The sequence below is a fragment of the Gymnoscopelus braueri genome, assembly GCF_963280865.1.
Source record: "Gymnoscopelus braueri genome assembly, chromosome: 22".
In the NCBI taxonomy this organism is placed as follows: Eukaryota; Metazoa; Chordata; class Actinopteri; order Myctophiformes; family Myctophidae; genus Gymnoscopelus; species Gymnoscopelus braueri.
The window spans coordinates 28,514,433-28,531,932 of NC_137624.1; the positions used below are offsets into that span (position 1 = coordinate 28,514,433).

Sequence of the window (17,500 nt, forward strand, 5' to 3'; positions counted from 1 at the left end):
AACTAAACAGGAGAGGTTGATGCACTACTAACAAACAATTATTTTTTTAAGCAGTTCGGGTACGTTTTCCTAGTATATCTTTACTAATATTTTGAAATAAGTGTTGGATAACTTGAATGCACTTAAGAGCTCTCAAAATTTAGCATTTGAGTTTGCTTTTTATGATGTCAAAAGTGTTTGTATCATATTTGATACTACAGGTCTATACTCCTTTACGATTTGTATCATATTTGATACTACAGGTCTAAAATAAAAATTTTGTAATGTTAAAACCGACTTGATTTTTTTATTTTTTTTCAAAATGTTATCCCACGATTTTGTAACCCTATTTTTTACACCCAGTGCCAATCTCTATGTAATCCTGGGCACTACACTCCCTCTGCCAACCTAGGGAGGCCAGGGCCGAGCTCATGCCTCCTTCAATGCATGAGAGCTAACTGACCTTCTTATCACCTGACAGGGGAGAGTTTCCCTGGTTGGACGTAGCGTGTGGAAGGAACACGTTATTCCAACCAGTTCCTTTCCCCTCCATCAGGCGCCCCGGCTGGCCAGGGGGAGGCAGTAAAACCGACTTGAAATACCCCTTTTAACACATCAGGTGCCAGCATTTTTTCATAACAACTTACGTTGGGTGCCAGCATTCTCCCCATTGACTGCGCTTTGCTGTTTAAAGCTCTAGACTCCACGAGGAGCAAATCCATGTAAAAAAAAACATCCATTCATGTTGCGCGATGACCCTGGCTACAGCCTGGAACGATAACATTTCACTCGCGAGTTACAATGGGGGGGGATCGCGCATCGCGCATGACCGGTTTTCCCCACCGGAAACAGATTCGGAGATATAGGTGTTTTAAAGAAGGAAATAGACAGGAAGTGGATGGCAGCCATGTTTTTTTTTTCCGGTGATCTATCTGGCCTATCCTTCTCAAGATCACAAAGGGTACTCCCAGAGCTGCTCTAGCCCCGCCCGTGTGGAGAAAAACGAAAAAAACAAAAAGACATATTTCACGGTCTGGACCGTGTTCGGCACCGGACCGCTACTCTGCGCAAACACGGTTCAGACCGTGTTTGGCACCCGATGTGTTAATACCCATTGTATCAAATATGATACAACAAATAAATGATACAAAGGAATGTTAAAAAAAATAAAACAAAATCTAAAATGTTTTAGGACCCAATAAAGTGTCCCTTTTCAAAATTTTGGAATTTTCTGACCTTTCCTTCATAGTTCAGGTTCTAGAGGGTTGTTAAGTAAAAGTACCAATACTGCAATATACAAATACACTGTTACAAGTAAAAGTCCAGAATAAAAAATTTACTTTAGTAAAAGTACAAAAGTATTGGCATCAAAATGTACTTAAAGTACCAAAAGTAAAAGTACTAAATATTTGAAAATAGCAGATCTACAAGCTCACAACGCGTCGCGATGCGACGCGTTGTGAGCTTGTAGATCTGCTATTTTCAAATAGCCTAGGTTTAAAATAGGTTTAAAGTGGTTAATGTATGTTTCATTATATCATAATTTATATCTGAAAAGTAACTAGTAACTAAAGTTTTCAAGTAAATGTAGTGGAGTAAAAGTACAATACTTGCCTCTGAGATGTAGTGGAGTAGAAGTAAAAGTATTGGAAATTGGAAATACTCAAGTAAAGTACAAATACCTCAGAATTGTACTTAAGTACAGTACTTAAGTAAATGTACTTAGTTACTTTCCACCACTGGGTAAAAGCCACAAATGGATGGAGATGGAGAATTCTCTCTTTTACGTGATGACAAACTGCGCTCAAAACTCATCTGTTGCTATTTGATGTTGATGAGGGGGTGTGGTGGAGACTTAAGACGTGAGTCTTCAGACTATGCCGGGAAATTGGGGGTGAGTCAGCAGTTCTGACTGCATTGAAGGAAGAATGAATTGGATGTGGATGCAGAGAGATGGATAGACAGAATAAAAAAAAGAGAGAGATTTGAAGGAGAGGAAATGTCATAGTTCTTCCTGTATTTTTTCCCATGTTGGATGTGTTTCTCCTACCAGCGAGTGTAGAGGAGCCTCATAGTTTGGTGAGGAGGCGCCCTGTCCCCCGTTCCTCGACCACACCGCAGAACTGGCAGCTAGAACAGAGGAGACGAGGATACACGATTAGGAGAGAAGACGATTAGGAGAGAAGACAACAAGGATATGTCTGTACAGCATCTGTAAGGTTGAGTATGTTCATATGTAGAACATTTGCAGTGGTCTCCCTGCTCTTCCACTGAGAAAATAAGACCCTATAGTGTCAGGCAGGACAGTGGTTCTCAACCTGTGGGTTGTACAGTATAGTAATGCCTGAAACTCGTGAGCCCAATGTCTCCCCTGACCAAGCAGGGATTCTCTCTTGAATGAGCGGTAAATGTTTGCTTTAAAACGGTCAGCTGACGGCACAGCTGTCAGGTGAATAGCGTTGTATACAGCAAAAAAACTGGCAATTCACTAATTTCACACTACCAGTAGACAAGTATACCTTTATGTTTTTGATTCTGGTATCATGTTCGACACAGATCATAATTATGGGCACAAAACTTGCAAGGATTTAGTCATCTTATCAATGATGATCTTTTACCGCAATCATTTTACCTCAGTACGTACGTACCTATGTACCTACGTACCTACGTACCTACGTACCTACGTACCTACGTACCTACGTACATACTGTACATACATACATACATACATACATACATACATACATACATACATACATACATACATACATACATACATACATACATACATACATACATACATACATACATACATACATACATACATACATTCATACATTATGTGGTTGCCCCCGAGCTCTGGAATGACCTTCCCCTTCAAATTAGATCCGCCCAGTCCATCGAGGCTTTTAAGTCCTTGCTTTTAATCACAGCCAAGCTTAATTTTAATTTGATCACATGCTGTTTGATTGTATTTGATACTGTACATACATACATTACACACATACGTACAGGCGTACTGACAACCTGAAAACATAATGCTGTTGCCGGCAGAGGCATAAAAACAAAACGTTGAGGTTTCTGCAACTCAAAGACAGATAATATCAGTGCAAAAACAATGCTTCAGCCTCTGCCTTTATCTCCAGGAGTGGTGCTTGGGAATTAATGGAAAAGGAAAAACAGCTTGTGATTTCACACTAACAATGATAATATCTAATATGTCTCCCTTTAGTCGCTTTATTCTCGCTTTAGTCTTTGATGAAGTTCAAGTGGCTCTTTTCCACATCCTCCTGCGTCCCGTCCTTTTGGCCATGAGTGTGTGTGTGTGTGTGTGTGTGTGTGTGTGTGTGTGTGTGTGTGTGTGTGTGTGTGTGTGTGTGTGTGTGTGTGTGTGTGTGTGTGTGTGTGTGTGTGTGTGTGTGTGTCATTTATCTGAATCAACAGATCTCATTAACTGGTAGATAGAGAAGGTGTTCTTCAAGAACTTGTAAAAGCTGCAATCTGGGACTTATGTTAATGAATAAAATGTTAGTAGGCCTATGGCAGTTATAATGTGCTGTTCTTCTGAGTTTATAATGCATTATGACCAGCACTTAAAATACTTCATAAACCTTGTTATAAGTTGTTATGCATACGTATTACATTATCATGAAGCCTTATAAGTGTATTATAATGCTATCATAATGCTATCATGAGTGTGTGTGTTAACCCAGTATGTTTCAAATGAATGATAGAAGGATGTGCTTTCAGCGCATACATCTTTGCAGTTTTTCTTAATCCTTCCATCATCAAATATGCACAGCTTGGACAAATCCACTGCACTGGTGGGGGTAACAAGGGTATGTATCAATCAATCAATCAATCAATCAATCAATCAATCAATCAATCAATCAATCAATCAATCAATCAATCAATCAATCCAGGTACAGGTAAAAGTGAGGTGAAACTCTTATTTATGCAAGCCTTCACGTTTGCAGTTTGACCCATTCAATCCGGGAACTTTTAAGATTTTAAGATTTCTTTGGCCATTTAAAAATAGCAGATATACAAGCTCATAGCGCGGCACCGAGTGCCGCGCTATGAGTTATCGTGAAAATGTGTGCAAATCTTTACAAATGTCTTCTGAATCCTAACAGTTTTCTGAAAAAACGTATCAGTGGTTCTCAGACCTTTTCATGTCAAGGACCCCCAGAATTGTATGTATTTGGCCGCTGACCCCCCCATCTGAAAATATTTTCTTCCAGGGACCCCCCAGAAGCAAAGATTTGAGTTAAAAATGTTTGCTTTAAAAAGATTAAACATTATATTACAAGATCTGCACACATTTTCACGATATTCTTTTCAAAAATAGCAGATCTACAAGCTCATAGCGCGGCAATCGGTGCCGCGCTATGAGCTTGTATATCTGCTAGTTTTGAATAGCCAAAGTATAAAATAATGGTTTAGGTGGTTAAGAGAGTAAGAAATAATTAGAAGTGAAAAAAGGAGGGGGAAAAAAAGGACAGGAGCAGGCCCCAGCAGCACGCCGTGACGCTAACGATCCCCTCATCACACTTTGTGTGAGCTCTGTGGGCGGGGCCAGGTAACCACGGTGACAAACACCTCTGGTTAGTGTCAACGAGCCGGGTGTTCTAGAACGCGGGGCTCTAATTAAAACCACCAGCCAATTAGAGACTCAGTCATTCACAGCCACTTCTGAGCACCCTCTCCTTCTCTACCTCTCCTCATCTCTACCTCTCCTCATCTCTACCTCCTCTCCTCTCTACCTCTCCTTATCTCCACCTCCTCTCCTCTCTACCTCTCCTCTTCTTCTCATGTCCTCATGGGGATGGGAGGGGGGGTGATATGGTCATCCTAATATAGCATAAAAATTATAATTTTCACCACTTTAAGCCTATTTTATACTTTGACAAGATGCGAGCTTGAAGATATTTTTGATATGTGCTTCTCTTTAATCTTTTGAGGTGGGGGTCTGCGACCAAAAGCATATCAATTTGGGGGTCCTTGACATGAAAAAGTTTGACAACCACTGCTCTATACTCTTAATCTCCTTCATCTCTTCTGCCTTGCTCTTCTCCCCTACTTTCCTTTCATCCTCTCCTCTCCTCTCCTCTCCTCTGAACCTAGTCGTAACACACCTGTGTTTTCTTGTAACCCTGATCTAATCTATTTAGTCTTTTATCATGTCTGCTCCATATTACCCCACACCCCCCCCAAACCCCCATTATGCTAAATATTTAACAATCACGTGGCTACATTAATGTGCAAATGCCAATCTGTTATTATTATTACTAATTTTAAAATTATTATTATTAATATTATTATTATTAATAATATTATTGATAACATTATTATTACCATCATTATTATTATTATAACGTCCGTGTTGGGTTGGGTGTAACATTATGAAATACCCTTGTACAAATTAGACTTGAATACCAATTTGCATGTAGCTGGCTTTAATAAGCTTCAATTCTAATTTGGAAACAAAAAATACTGTAATAACACTAGTGGCTGTGTCCCAAGCAGCTATTATGGGAGACCTGTGTGAATACCCACATACTATGCAATTTGTTAGCGTGTGCATGGCACACGCACACACGCACTCACACACACACACGCACACGCACACACACACACACACACACACACACACACACACACACACACACACACACACACACACACACATAGTTGGTTGGCTGGTTGGTTGGTTGGTGAGTGATTTGTGGAAGTGGTGTTGTGTAATTGAGGGTATCATTCACAGAGCTTTAGAAGTATCAACGTCTTACAATTAGACGCACACACACAACCATTGTGAGGAGAAAATGATGTGTCACTTTAAAGAGACAGTTGAATTTACATCATAAACTGATAAAAGAAATGGGGAGAAACAGAGAGGGAGGAGTGATATGAGAGAGAGAGAGAGAGAGAGAGAGAGAGAGAGAGAGAGAGAGAGAGAGAGAGAGAGAGAGAGAGAGAGAGAGAGTCCCACCAAATGTAGACCAGTGAACTACAGTTCACAAACATAGAACGCCCACCTGATTGACGGGAGGGGCGTTTCTGACCCCAAATCCCAAATTATCCTGTAATATAAGCTAGGCTTAAGGCATTGGCAAGCAGGTGAATGTAGGTTTAAGAGAACTACCCCATGCTATTGAGCCCGTTACATAGACCCGTCACAGCCAACTACACAGCTCAGCTCAGTCAGCTGACACCAATCATAGCTCAATCATACACCAATCATACCCCAATCATAGCTCAGCAACATTACCGCCAGAGCTCACCATTGGTCATTGTTCAATCACGATCATGTCCACTGTAGCACAATGCAAATGGGTGAAGGAATTCTTCCACTACAGTAGATGGTAAATGCAGTGCATCTCCAAAGCGCTTCTGCACATTCTTTCACACACCGACGGACGGAGGGAACCATGCAAGGCACCAACCGGCTCATGAGGAGCAGTTAGGGGTTCAGTGTCTTGCTCAAGGACACTTCGACGCGTATAGCCAGGAGGAGCTGGGGATCGAACCAGGCAACCTTGTAATTTCAAGACGGCTGCTCTACTCTAGCCTGGCATGGCCAGACTAATATCACTGCGTGATATTAGTCTGGAATCTTTGTGTGGAAAAAAATGCCTCAGGTGATAAAACCACCCCATATCTGTATACTGGGCTCTGATTGGTCCCTCACAACTTCGGAGGGAGAGAAATAAAATCTCTATTGAGAGGGGCCAGACCTAATCTGCCAAGGGCATTTTTTTTTTTGCAATGGCAGATTCGTCTGGAACCAGGCTAGCTCTACTCTACCTCTACCTCTACCGACCTCCCAATCTCTGAGCTGGTCTTGTGTCTGCTCAGAGCCGGATTAATGCACAGACTCTGAGTTTTTTATTTAACCATTATTTCTTCCTTCCTCTCAAATTGCCCCCTCTAGTGGCCCTCGCTTAGACATCCTGTGGTGTAGAGTAGAGGAACAGTGCATGCTGGGTACCTGTGAGTGACGGAGGAGAGCCGACCGGCGTAGAGGGGTTGGACGAGAAGCTGTTGTTTGTGTGATCTGGAGAATAGATCTGAAAGAACACCACAACAATACAAAATAACACACATTAAAAATAAATAACATAAGGTGACAAAAGTAAAACAGAGCAGAATATTACAGCATAGAATAGAGTAGAACAAAAACATCATAATGGAATAGTATATAGTATAACAAATAGAAAAGTGTGTGTGTGTGTGTGTGTGTGTGTGTGTGTGTGTTGTACTTACCGATGCGAGTGCCTTCCCTAAGGCGTCTCCAGTCTGTGAGCTAGTAGTTGCAGCACTCTGTGCTCGGTTAGCTGTGAACACACACGCACACGCACACGCACACACACACACACACACACACACACACACACACACACACATACACACACACACACCAGGGAGAAAGTAAAGAGGTGCAAATTAGCGAGTTGTTTATTTCACACTTTGTGTTCCATCCATCCATCATAAATCGATAAATATATATATATAATATATATATAATATATAAATAAATATCTATGAGGTGATGTCAGACATCTATGACATCAGTGATCTATGACGTCAGACATCTATGACATCAGTGATCTATGACGTCAGGGATCTATATGACATCAGACATCTATGACGTTTGGCATTTACGTGGGATGAGGAGCGTGCCAAACTCTTGCAGATATAAATAAATTACAAGTGCAATTACTACTGTATACTGTGGTTAACCACAGTATTGATGTGAATCCTTCCATATTCAGATACTTCCATAATATGTTATTATCTTAATGAGTATAGTAACACTGAAGCAGTGTGCACTGTTACTATACTCAAGTCATTATCATGTGTGGTCTCTGCACCGACAGTTTAACCAGTAAATATATGCACAAACAAACAACACCCCCCCCCCCACACAACCACACACAGAGACACACACAGACACACAGACACACACACACACACACACACACACACACACACACACACACACACACACACACACACACACACACACACACACACACACAAACAAAAAACCTTGGAGGGTAGTCAGAGCGGCAGGAAGTGAGCTCAGAGGTCCAGATGACTGAATCCCCCCCGCACACCCACACACACACACACACACACACACACACACACACACACACACACACACACACACACACACACACACACACACACACTGGAATACACAGTACAGAGAGAGCTGTTGACATGCTCTCAGCTCATCTCTCCAGACAGCACATTCCAGATGGAGAGCTTAAACTTTCACATACACACACACACACACACACACACACAAGCGCGCGCGCACACACACACGCCCACAAAAGCGCACGCCCACAAAAGCGCACGCCCACAAAAACACGCACACACGCGTGCACGCACACACGCACGCAGGCAAGATCCCAACTTGAAGCACAATTTTGAACACATGGAGGAGAACATCTTTTTCAATAAATGAGACCATACGCATCTGGAAGAGCCTCTTTCTTCGGAGTTTCGACCAGGTGGGCGTGGTTTCGAGGCATAGTTTCTGTGAGGTTAGGGTTAAGGTTAGGTTTAGGCATAGTTTCCGTGAGGTTAGGGTTAAGGTTAGGTTTAGGCATAGTTTCTGTGAGGTTAGGGTTAAGGTTAGGTTTAGGCATAGTTTCCGTGAGGTTAGGGTTAAGGTTAGGTTTAGGCATAGTTTCCGTGAGGTTAGGGTTAAGGTTAGGTTTAGGCATAGTTTCTGTGAGGTTAGGGTTAAGGTTAGGTTTAGGCATAGTTTCCGTGAGGTTAGGGTTAAGGTTAGGTTTAGGCATAGTTTCCGTGAGGTTAGGTTTAAGGTTAGGTTTAGGCATAGTTTCTGTGAGGTTAGGGTTAAGGTTAGGTTTAGGCATAGTTTCCGTGAGGTTAGGGTTAAGGTTAGGTTTAGGCATAGTTTTTGTGAGGTTAAGGTTAGGGTTAGGGTTAGGTTTAGGCATATACTGTAACCACGCCCACCTGGGCGAAACACCAAAGAAAGAGCGAGTCCAATATGATTAGTTGAGCACTATCCAATGAGCAATGACACGCCTAGGTAACAGGTGACGTTCGGAAATGCAGGCTCAAACGGAAGACTGCCAGACTGAGAACCAAAGTGAAAAACAAACAAAACTATTTTGCTGAACTACCGCATCAGTCTGGATTCCAGACTACTCAAAATGTGCTTTCAGGGACATCCAACTGATCTCTGGGTGAGCATTTTGTGTGCATGTGTGCGCGTGCACTTTGGGTCTGTTTGTGTTTATATTTAGACCAAAACGACAATGTTTTTATTAGGTTCATCTTGTGTTTATCGCTGCCTTGTCGGGCAGAAACCTTGTATCTTCCACATTTCAACTTCACGTTTTTTTTTCCGGCCGTCGCACAGAAGCAGCAGAAATTGCCGATCTACAGGCTCACAACGTGACGCATCGCAACGCGTTGTGAGCTTGTAGATCGGCTATTTTAGCTATTTTTGATTTTCTTTTACATGAAAGTGAAAGTGTTTAAGTGTGTCTGTGGGTTATACAGTATAAATATCGAAACAGTGAGTATTAACAAGAGCTTGTGACTAAATAATAACTACAATGGTTCCATTGGAACACAGGTTCCAATGGAACCATTGTAGTTATATGTTTTTTTCTTCCATTTCCTGAAAAGTTAAGGTTTTGGACTTACAAGGTTTCCACCCGACAGTGATGTTATACTCATCTGCTCTCTACCTTTGTTGGTGCGGATGCGTGTGTGTGTGTGTGTGTGTGTGTGTGTGTGTGTGTGTGTGTGTGCGTGTGTGTGTGAGAGAGAGAGAGAGAGAGATCTTTCTGGAATGTTGGTCATGTCTTTCCATGAAAACAAACTTTCAATCTGTTTCTTATTTTTATGCTATTTGTTCTGCAGGCCTCAAAGCACTGCGACCATATGGTAGGGTGTGTGTTTGTGTGCTTGTGTGCTTGTGTGCAAGTGTGCGTGCGTGCGTGCGTGTGTGTGTGTGTGTGTGTGTGTGTGCGCGCACTCCTTTACTCCCATCTTTGAATAAGAATGACAAAACGCAGTGTAAAAAGGATAGGTAGATTGTTTTGGTCGTGACTTTAATATAGACTTAGCTGACTGGAGTCCCCCAGGGCTTTGCAGCAAGGTCCCCTGTTTTCACTCTATACTAAATGTATTCCGCGAAAATAGCCGATCTACAAAATCACACATCAACACATCGCAATGCGATTCATTTTCCCGGTGCTCAAGGCTCAACGTTATTATAATTATAATAATTATTGTTATTATTATCATATTATTAGCACAAATAGCTTAGCTGAAACAACGTAAACATGGACTTATGTGCTCATTTGCACACATCTTACACACACACACACACACACACACACACACACACACACACACACACACACACACACACACACACACGCACGCGGTGCCGGCTCCTTACCCATAATGCTGTCTGTTCCATTGGTGGGGGCGGTGCAGGAAGCGGAGCTGTAGTGGTTGGGCCCGCCCCCGGCCCCTCCCCCTCCTCGATGGAAGCTGCTCATTGGCGGAAGGCTGGAGCTGATGTCTGCGGACGAGTGCGATGGATAGCTCTGTAGGAAGACATAACGAGAGGATTTATAGCTCTGCCGGAAGACATAACGAGAGGATTTATAGCTCTGTAGGAAGACATATCGAGAGGATTTATAGCTCTGCAGGAAGACATAACGAGAGGATTTATAGCTCTGTAGGAAGACATAACGGGAGGATTTATAGATCTGTGGGGACATAGGAGAATTATGGCTCTTTGGAAAGAGACATATGGTCGCTGTCGAGCTGAAACCTTGTATCTCCGTATTTCAACTTTTTATATTTTACGACCTACTTCACCGTACGAGAGTGTCACGCAAATGTAGTGAAAATGGACGATCTACAAGCTCACTTTGTGAGTTTGTAGATCGACTATTTTCCCCCCAAAAAAATATATATATATGAAAGTGGTTAAGTGTGTGTGTGGGTTTTTATAAATATTGAACCAATGAAAAGTATTAACACGAGCTTGTGACTAAATTATAACTACATTGGATCAATTGGAACACAAGTAATTTTTTTCCATTTTGAACAGTAACCGCTTTAGACACGTTTCCGCCCGACAGCGATAATACACTATTACCTGTGGCTTTATACAGTAAAAAAGAATGATAAAGCATATAAGACATATTATTCTGCAGTGACTTATAGCGCTGTAGAGAGACAGATGAAACATATACTGTATATATGACTTATATGAGAGAAACAGAAGGCTGATGTCTTCACTGTCTCAATACAAAGGTTTGCCCAATCTTTAACCCCTTAACCTGTTCAATCCGGGAACACATCTACAGTACGTCATTTTAGATTTATTTGGCTATTCAAAAATAGCAGATATACAAGCTCATTGCGCGGCACCGATTTTTTGAAAAATCGTGTTGGTGTTCTACGTGTTTTGGTGTTTTCAGTGTTTTCCCACTAGATGGCGCACTTCGGTGACACATGAGTGACCATTTCATCCTCAGACACACAGATCCAGGAGATCACGTGATCGCAAGATTTCCTCCACCGTTCACTTCCTTGTTAAACGATTAGGGGAAAAAAACGGCTGTATCTCGCCTCCCTTGTTTTACTCTGCCTTTTTTGACGAGACATGCTATATTCAACGGCCTATGACAAGCGAATGGGGGGGGGGGGGTCGCAATGACATTTATTTATTTTTCGCGGAAGCTCAGAGAAACCCTCCGTGGTTAGCAACGATCGGGGGATCGATCATACTGGAGGTAAACATTCTGTGACTACTTGAAAAAAGGTAAGGAAAACCAAAAATCGCTGGCAGTGGGTGATTTATTTATATATTTACTCTGGCAGTGAATGAGTTAACTACATCTGTTTATCTATCATATATTACTATATCATTTATTGTCTTCAAATGTCTCGTTTGAACATTCTTTTTTAGAATGCCTGAATTATTACAGTAAGACTATTCCACTGTAATACAAACGCAGACCCCCATCTGAAAATACTATGGGTCAGGAACCCCTACGTACAATATCTGTGTTGTTAAAATGTACCAAAAAAAAAACCTAAATCTTTCACTTTTATTTGAAAATAGCCGATGTATATGAATATGGTTTTGATGCTATATTAACACATTTTGTTGGGGATTCCCTGGAATCCCCGCTCCACCCCCCAAGGCCCCTGTGGGGGTCCTTGGACCACAGCTATTAGAGATGCACAGATCGCGGTTTTAGCTGCAGTTGCCGCAGATAGCCGCAGTTTGGGTGGATTTGGGTCAATCAAATATAATTATGAATTAATCTTGGATAAGCCGCGGGTGAAATAATGCGGGGAATAAATTGATGACTTATATCTGTAGGCCTATTATAGATCTATATCATAGCTTTTAAAAAGCTTTTCAAAAGCTTATAGCTTTTAAAAATCACCAAATCTCGGCCTGCGTGCGTTTGTAGTATTTTAATATGAAGTCGTTTTCCATTAGGCACAAATTAGCCGCCTACAACACGTGCTGCCGGCATCTGATTGGGGTCCTTCCATTTCCAAACAACAACAGTGGACCAGTGGACGCAAAGGCGGCTAAAGTGAAAGTTCTATTTTATTTTTCAGCTGTCTCTTACTCAGCAGAAGGTGCCATCTTTATGGAAGCGATCCATTGTGGTGCCGGTTGCCAAGGGTCCTCGTCCCAAAGCTCTCAATGACTTCAGGCCTGTGGCCTTAAACTCTTTGGTTATGAAGTCATTTGAGAGGCTTGTTAAAGTTGTACAATGCAGATTCACAAATAACGATTTTTAGCAACCTCTGCTGGTCACTACCGTCACTGCATACAATTTCCGTAGTCCTCGATTACCCAGAATTTGTTTTCACCGGAAGCGTTTAAAAAAGCGTTCTTTTAATTGTTTTATACTATCTGCGGATCGTTTCTCTTAACGAGTGGAGCATTAGTTACCATGAGCTGTGCTTTCTTTTTCTGTTCTTTTTCGATCTTCCAATCCTACATTCTCTTAAAATCAGCGTGAGGTTCCTTTTTGTTATTAGCGCGGTAGTTCCTGGCCAAACAGGAAACCGTTGCGGTAGTTCCTGGCCAAACAGGAAACCAGTGCATTTCCGCCTCCGTTTTCCGGCCAGATGACGTCATTTTCCCGGGAAAGTCCCCCCCGACAACGTTCAATAGAAAATATATAAATAAAAGGCTTCCGGGGGTGAAATTCATGGAGTAGGTGTTGTGAAACTTTTGCCACTCACAAAAGATATACAATTTAACTTTAGTTTTGTTGAAAACGTTACCTAGTATTACTTTAAGGATGAGCTCTTGGCAAAAACTGAGTGTTGCCTAGACCCCTTGCAATTTGCTTACAGGGCTAAGAGAGGAGTGTCCGATGCTACCATCACCTTATTGAACCTTCTATTTTCACACCTGGAAGTTAGCAAGACACATGCTAGGCCTTTTTTTGTTGACTTCTCATCAGCCTTTAACACCATTCAGCCACATATACTAGTTGAAAAATTAGTTAACAACTTTGGCTTAGATTCAGGTATTATTGGTTGGGTTCTTGATTTTCTCACAAATAGAACCCAGAGGGTACGGGTGAATGGTAAATTGTCTGGAGAACTATCATCATCCACCGGCTCACCCAAAGGTTGTGTTCTTTCCCCACTCTTGTATATCCTGTATACTAATGATTGTAGGAGTCAACATGACAACAGACACATTGTTAAATTTGCAGATGATTCTGTGATTGTTAGTCTTTTGAGTGATAGTGAAGCCAGTCATGGCCCAGTTGTAGATGACTTTGTTTCTTCGTGTGAAGATGCATTCCTACAACTTAATGTCACAAAGACTAAAGACATGTGTATTGATTTTAGACTATCTCCACCAGCTCCTCAGAGTAGCATCATAAATGGCCAGACAGTGGATTTGGTAACCACTTATAAATATCTCGGCTCCATTATTGACTATCGTCTGAAATTTGACTTCAATACTGAAATGGTGTGTAAGAAAGGTCAACAGCGCCTCTTCTGTTTAAGGAAGCTAGCCAAATTTCAGGTGGACAAGTCACTGATGATTTTATTCTACAGAGCTTTCATAGAGTCTGTTATTTCATTTGCTGCCATTTGTTGGTATGGAAACCTTGGCATTAGACAGAAAAATGCCCTTAACAGGGTTGTGAGGGGGGCTAGCAAGATTGTGGGGGTACAATTTAGCTGTCTGAGTCATATACATGTATATGACCAGCCGGTGCTTAAGAAAGTATCTTCTATTAGGGAAGACAGCTCTCACCCCCTAAATCCTGAATATGAATTCTTGCCTTCCGGCCAAAGGTTAAAGACCCCTGCAGCTAAAAACAATAGGTATAAATTCTCATTTGTACCTACTTCCATTCATGCCATCAATAATAGCAGCAGGAGGAGGTAGCTATGAGTAGCAATTATTATCTGGATCTTGTGATTATGTCTATGTCTATGTGTGTCTTGTGTATGTATGTTTACTGTGTGTTGGAGTTTCTTACTTTCTTACTATCTGCTGTAACATAAATTGCCCAATTTGGGACATAATAAACTTGAACTTGAACTTGAGAAACTTAAACGGAGGATTTAAAACCAAATAAAAAAGGGAGGAAGGGAGGAATGAAAGTTTGTTAACCCTGCCGATGTCTTATGAAAAGTTGCGATGTGAGAAAGTGATGGAAGACGGAGAGCTTGCTGATTGGATATGTATACAGTCACTACATTGGTGATCGCGACAGTGGTGAGTGAAATTGTTTGTACAAGTACGTATCCATATAGAATCCCATTGCTACAGTACAGTTAGAGCGGCCACCGTAGGTACGCGCTGCACGGAAAAAGGAGAAGAAAAATAGACGGAGGGACATCATTCATTAAACAATGCATTTCTGTGATCATCTCACAACTAAGAAAACTAACGTTTTTTTGACATGCGGATGCAGGTCTATAAATAGGATAATATAATTAATTCGGTTGGATGACGGATGGATAATGAATGTGTACATGTGGTGGAAAAAGTACTCACATGTTTAATGTAAGTAAAAGTATCAATACTGTAATGTAGAAGTACTCTGTTACAAGTAAAAGGCCTGTGTTTAAAATGTTACTTGAATAAACGTACAAAAGCATTGGCATCAAAATGTACTTAAAGTATCAAAAGTAAAAGTACTAAAATGTTTGAAAATAGCAGATCTACAAGCTCACAACGCGTCGCGATGCAACGCCGTGTCGCGATGCAACGCCTAATAGCCTAGGTATAAAATAGGGCTAAAGTGGTTAAAAGTATGTTTTGCAACGTAATAATTTATATCTGCAAAGTAGTACAACTCAAATAATTGTAGTTGAGTAAAAAGTACAATATTTGCCTCTGAGATGTAGTGGAGTAGAAGTAAAAGTATAGACAATTGGAAATACTCCAGTAAAGAAGAAATACCTCAAAATTGTACTTAAGTACAGTACTTGAGTAAATGTACTTAGTTAACAGCTATACACAACCTACTGTAACAGCATACATGTACCTACATATGTATTTAGTTAGTTACGCACAGCTGCATTTTATCTTATTATTTTGTGGAGAATGCAAATGAGGCAGTGATTGACATCTGAGCTCACCAGTCTGTCGTGGGGATGGATTCCGCAGTAGGAGGAGCTTTGGGCGGGGCCATGGGCAGAGTTCCCGCCTCCCAACATGCTGCCATGGTAACCCTGTTGGCTCATGCTGCTACTGCTGCTACTCCAGGGATCTCCACTGTGGTGACCATCTGGTTGGTAGAGAGACACAGAGAGGGAGAGAGAGAGAGACAGAGAGAGAGCAAGAGAGAGCAAGAGAGAGCAAGAGAGATAGAGAGAGGGGGGGGAGAGAGAGAGAGAGGGGGAGAGAGAGAGAGGGGGAGAGAGAGAGGGTGGGGGGGTGAGGGATATACAGTATATCGTTGCTGTCAGGCAGAAACCTTGTACTTGATCTCCATATTTTGATCTTTTTATGTTTTCTTCATAAATAATGATAAACAGGGAGGCCGGCAAGTTTTTGGCTGATAGGAATGTTTTTTGTTTTGTTTAATCCAACATAGCCAAGCTAGACCATTTGGAAATAACCAAAATGTACACAACACTGATGATGGTGCTGTCAAACGAATCTGCAAACGAAGCCATCAAATCTGCACTCATATAAAAACAAGCTTTGAAAGCCTCTTATCAAGTTGCATGAAAGGCTTTCTAAAAAACTAAAAAAACACCAGCAAAATATACATGTAGTCGGGGGGCGGGGTCGCTGCTTCATCTCTCTCTCACCTAAGGGGTCCTTCGCCTGAAAAACACATGGACCCCTGCTCTATGTGTACTGCATGTTCTTAATATAATTTATATTTGTTTGTTTGTGAGTGTGTGTGTGTGTGTGTGTGTGTGTGTGTGTGTGTGTGTGTGTGTGTGTGTGTGTGTGTGTGTGTGTGTGTGTGTGTGTGTGTGTGTGTGTGTGTGTGTGTGTGTGTGTGTGTGTGTGTGTGTGCCAGTACCTGGCATGAAGAAAGAGCTGGGAAATCCAGCACTGGGAGGTTTCGATGAGGGATAGCCTGGCGAGTCTCTGTTATAGTCTGCTGTGCTGGCGGATGGGGCATAAACCTGTAACATAAAGTAACATACAGTCATTAACATGTAACATACAGTAACATACTGTCATAAACATGTAACATACAGTACAGGAACATACAGTCATAAACATGTAACATACAGTTTTCTGTCTACCTTTTAGGCTTTGTAAAAAATTTAATCGCAATGAGCAGAAATGAAAAATAACTTAAATACACAAATTATTCTAACGATTATGCAAAACTAATTGTGATTAAGTCAAATAATTTTGCTCACGCGATTACAGACTGTAATCATTCTGACAGGCCTAATAACAGTAACAACAGATTCAGCTTGCTTGCAGTGAAATAACAGTCAGAAAGAGTCAAACAGAGAAAGCTTGTATCATAAAACTGATTCTCACACACACACACAAACACACTCACACTCACACTCACACTCACACTCACACTCTCACACACACACACACACACACACACACACACACACACACACACACACACAGAGTGTTTACTTATTCAGGAGCCTTAATCCTTCACAACCTGAAGACTTTATGAGAATCATTTCACCACACACTTTTTTACATCTAATTATATTCAACTTTATTGATTAGGTGATTGTAGAAATTAATTATGGAAGCTGGGCGTCAAATTATTATGGACAATCTAATCAAGTTGAAAACTGATGATTTGGCGAGCAATGAGTCAATTCACACACACACACGCGCGCGCGCGCGTGCGCACGCATGCACGCGCACGCACACACACACACACACACACACACACAAACACACACACACACACACACACACATACACGGTATAGTATAAAATTCCCACTCACACACATTCACTCTCATATAAACAGACACAAAGAAATAC

At 41.4% G+C, this 17,500-nt stretch overlaps 1 protein-coding gene across 3 annotated transcripts in view; it reads right to left on the reverse strand.

Annotated features, from left to right (window-relative positions):
• tcf4 (transcription factor 4) overlaps positions 1 to 17,500 on the reverse strand; it is a 95,224-nt gene that overhangs the window by 29,880 nt on the left and 47,844 nt on the right. For all 3 annotated transcript variants that reach the window (XM_080419810.1, XM_080419809.1, XM_080419811.1), the window contains exons 2-7: positions 16,548 to 16,653; positions 15,649 to 15,797; positions 10,445 to 10,595; positions 7,249 to 7,319; positions 6,974 to 7,052; positions 2,030 to 2,109 (exon numbers count right to left, since the gene is read on the reverse strand). In XM_080419810.1, the coding sequence (XP_080275936.1) occupies positions 2,030 to 2,109; positions 6,974 to 7,052; positions 7,249 to 7,319; positions 10,445 to 10,595; positions 15,649 to 15,797; positions 16,548 to 16,653 (636 nt within the window). The remainder of the gene's footprint in view (positions 1 to 2,029; positions 2,110 to 6,973; positions 7,053 to 7,248; positions 7,320 to 10,444; positions 10,596 to 15,648; positions 15,798 to 16,547; positions 16,654 to 17,500) is intronic.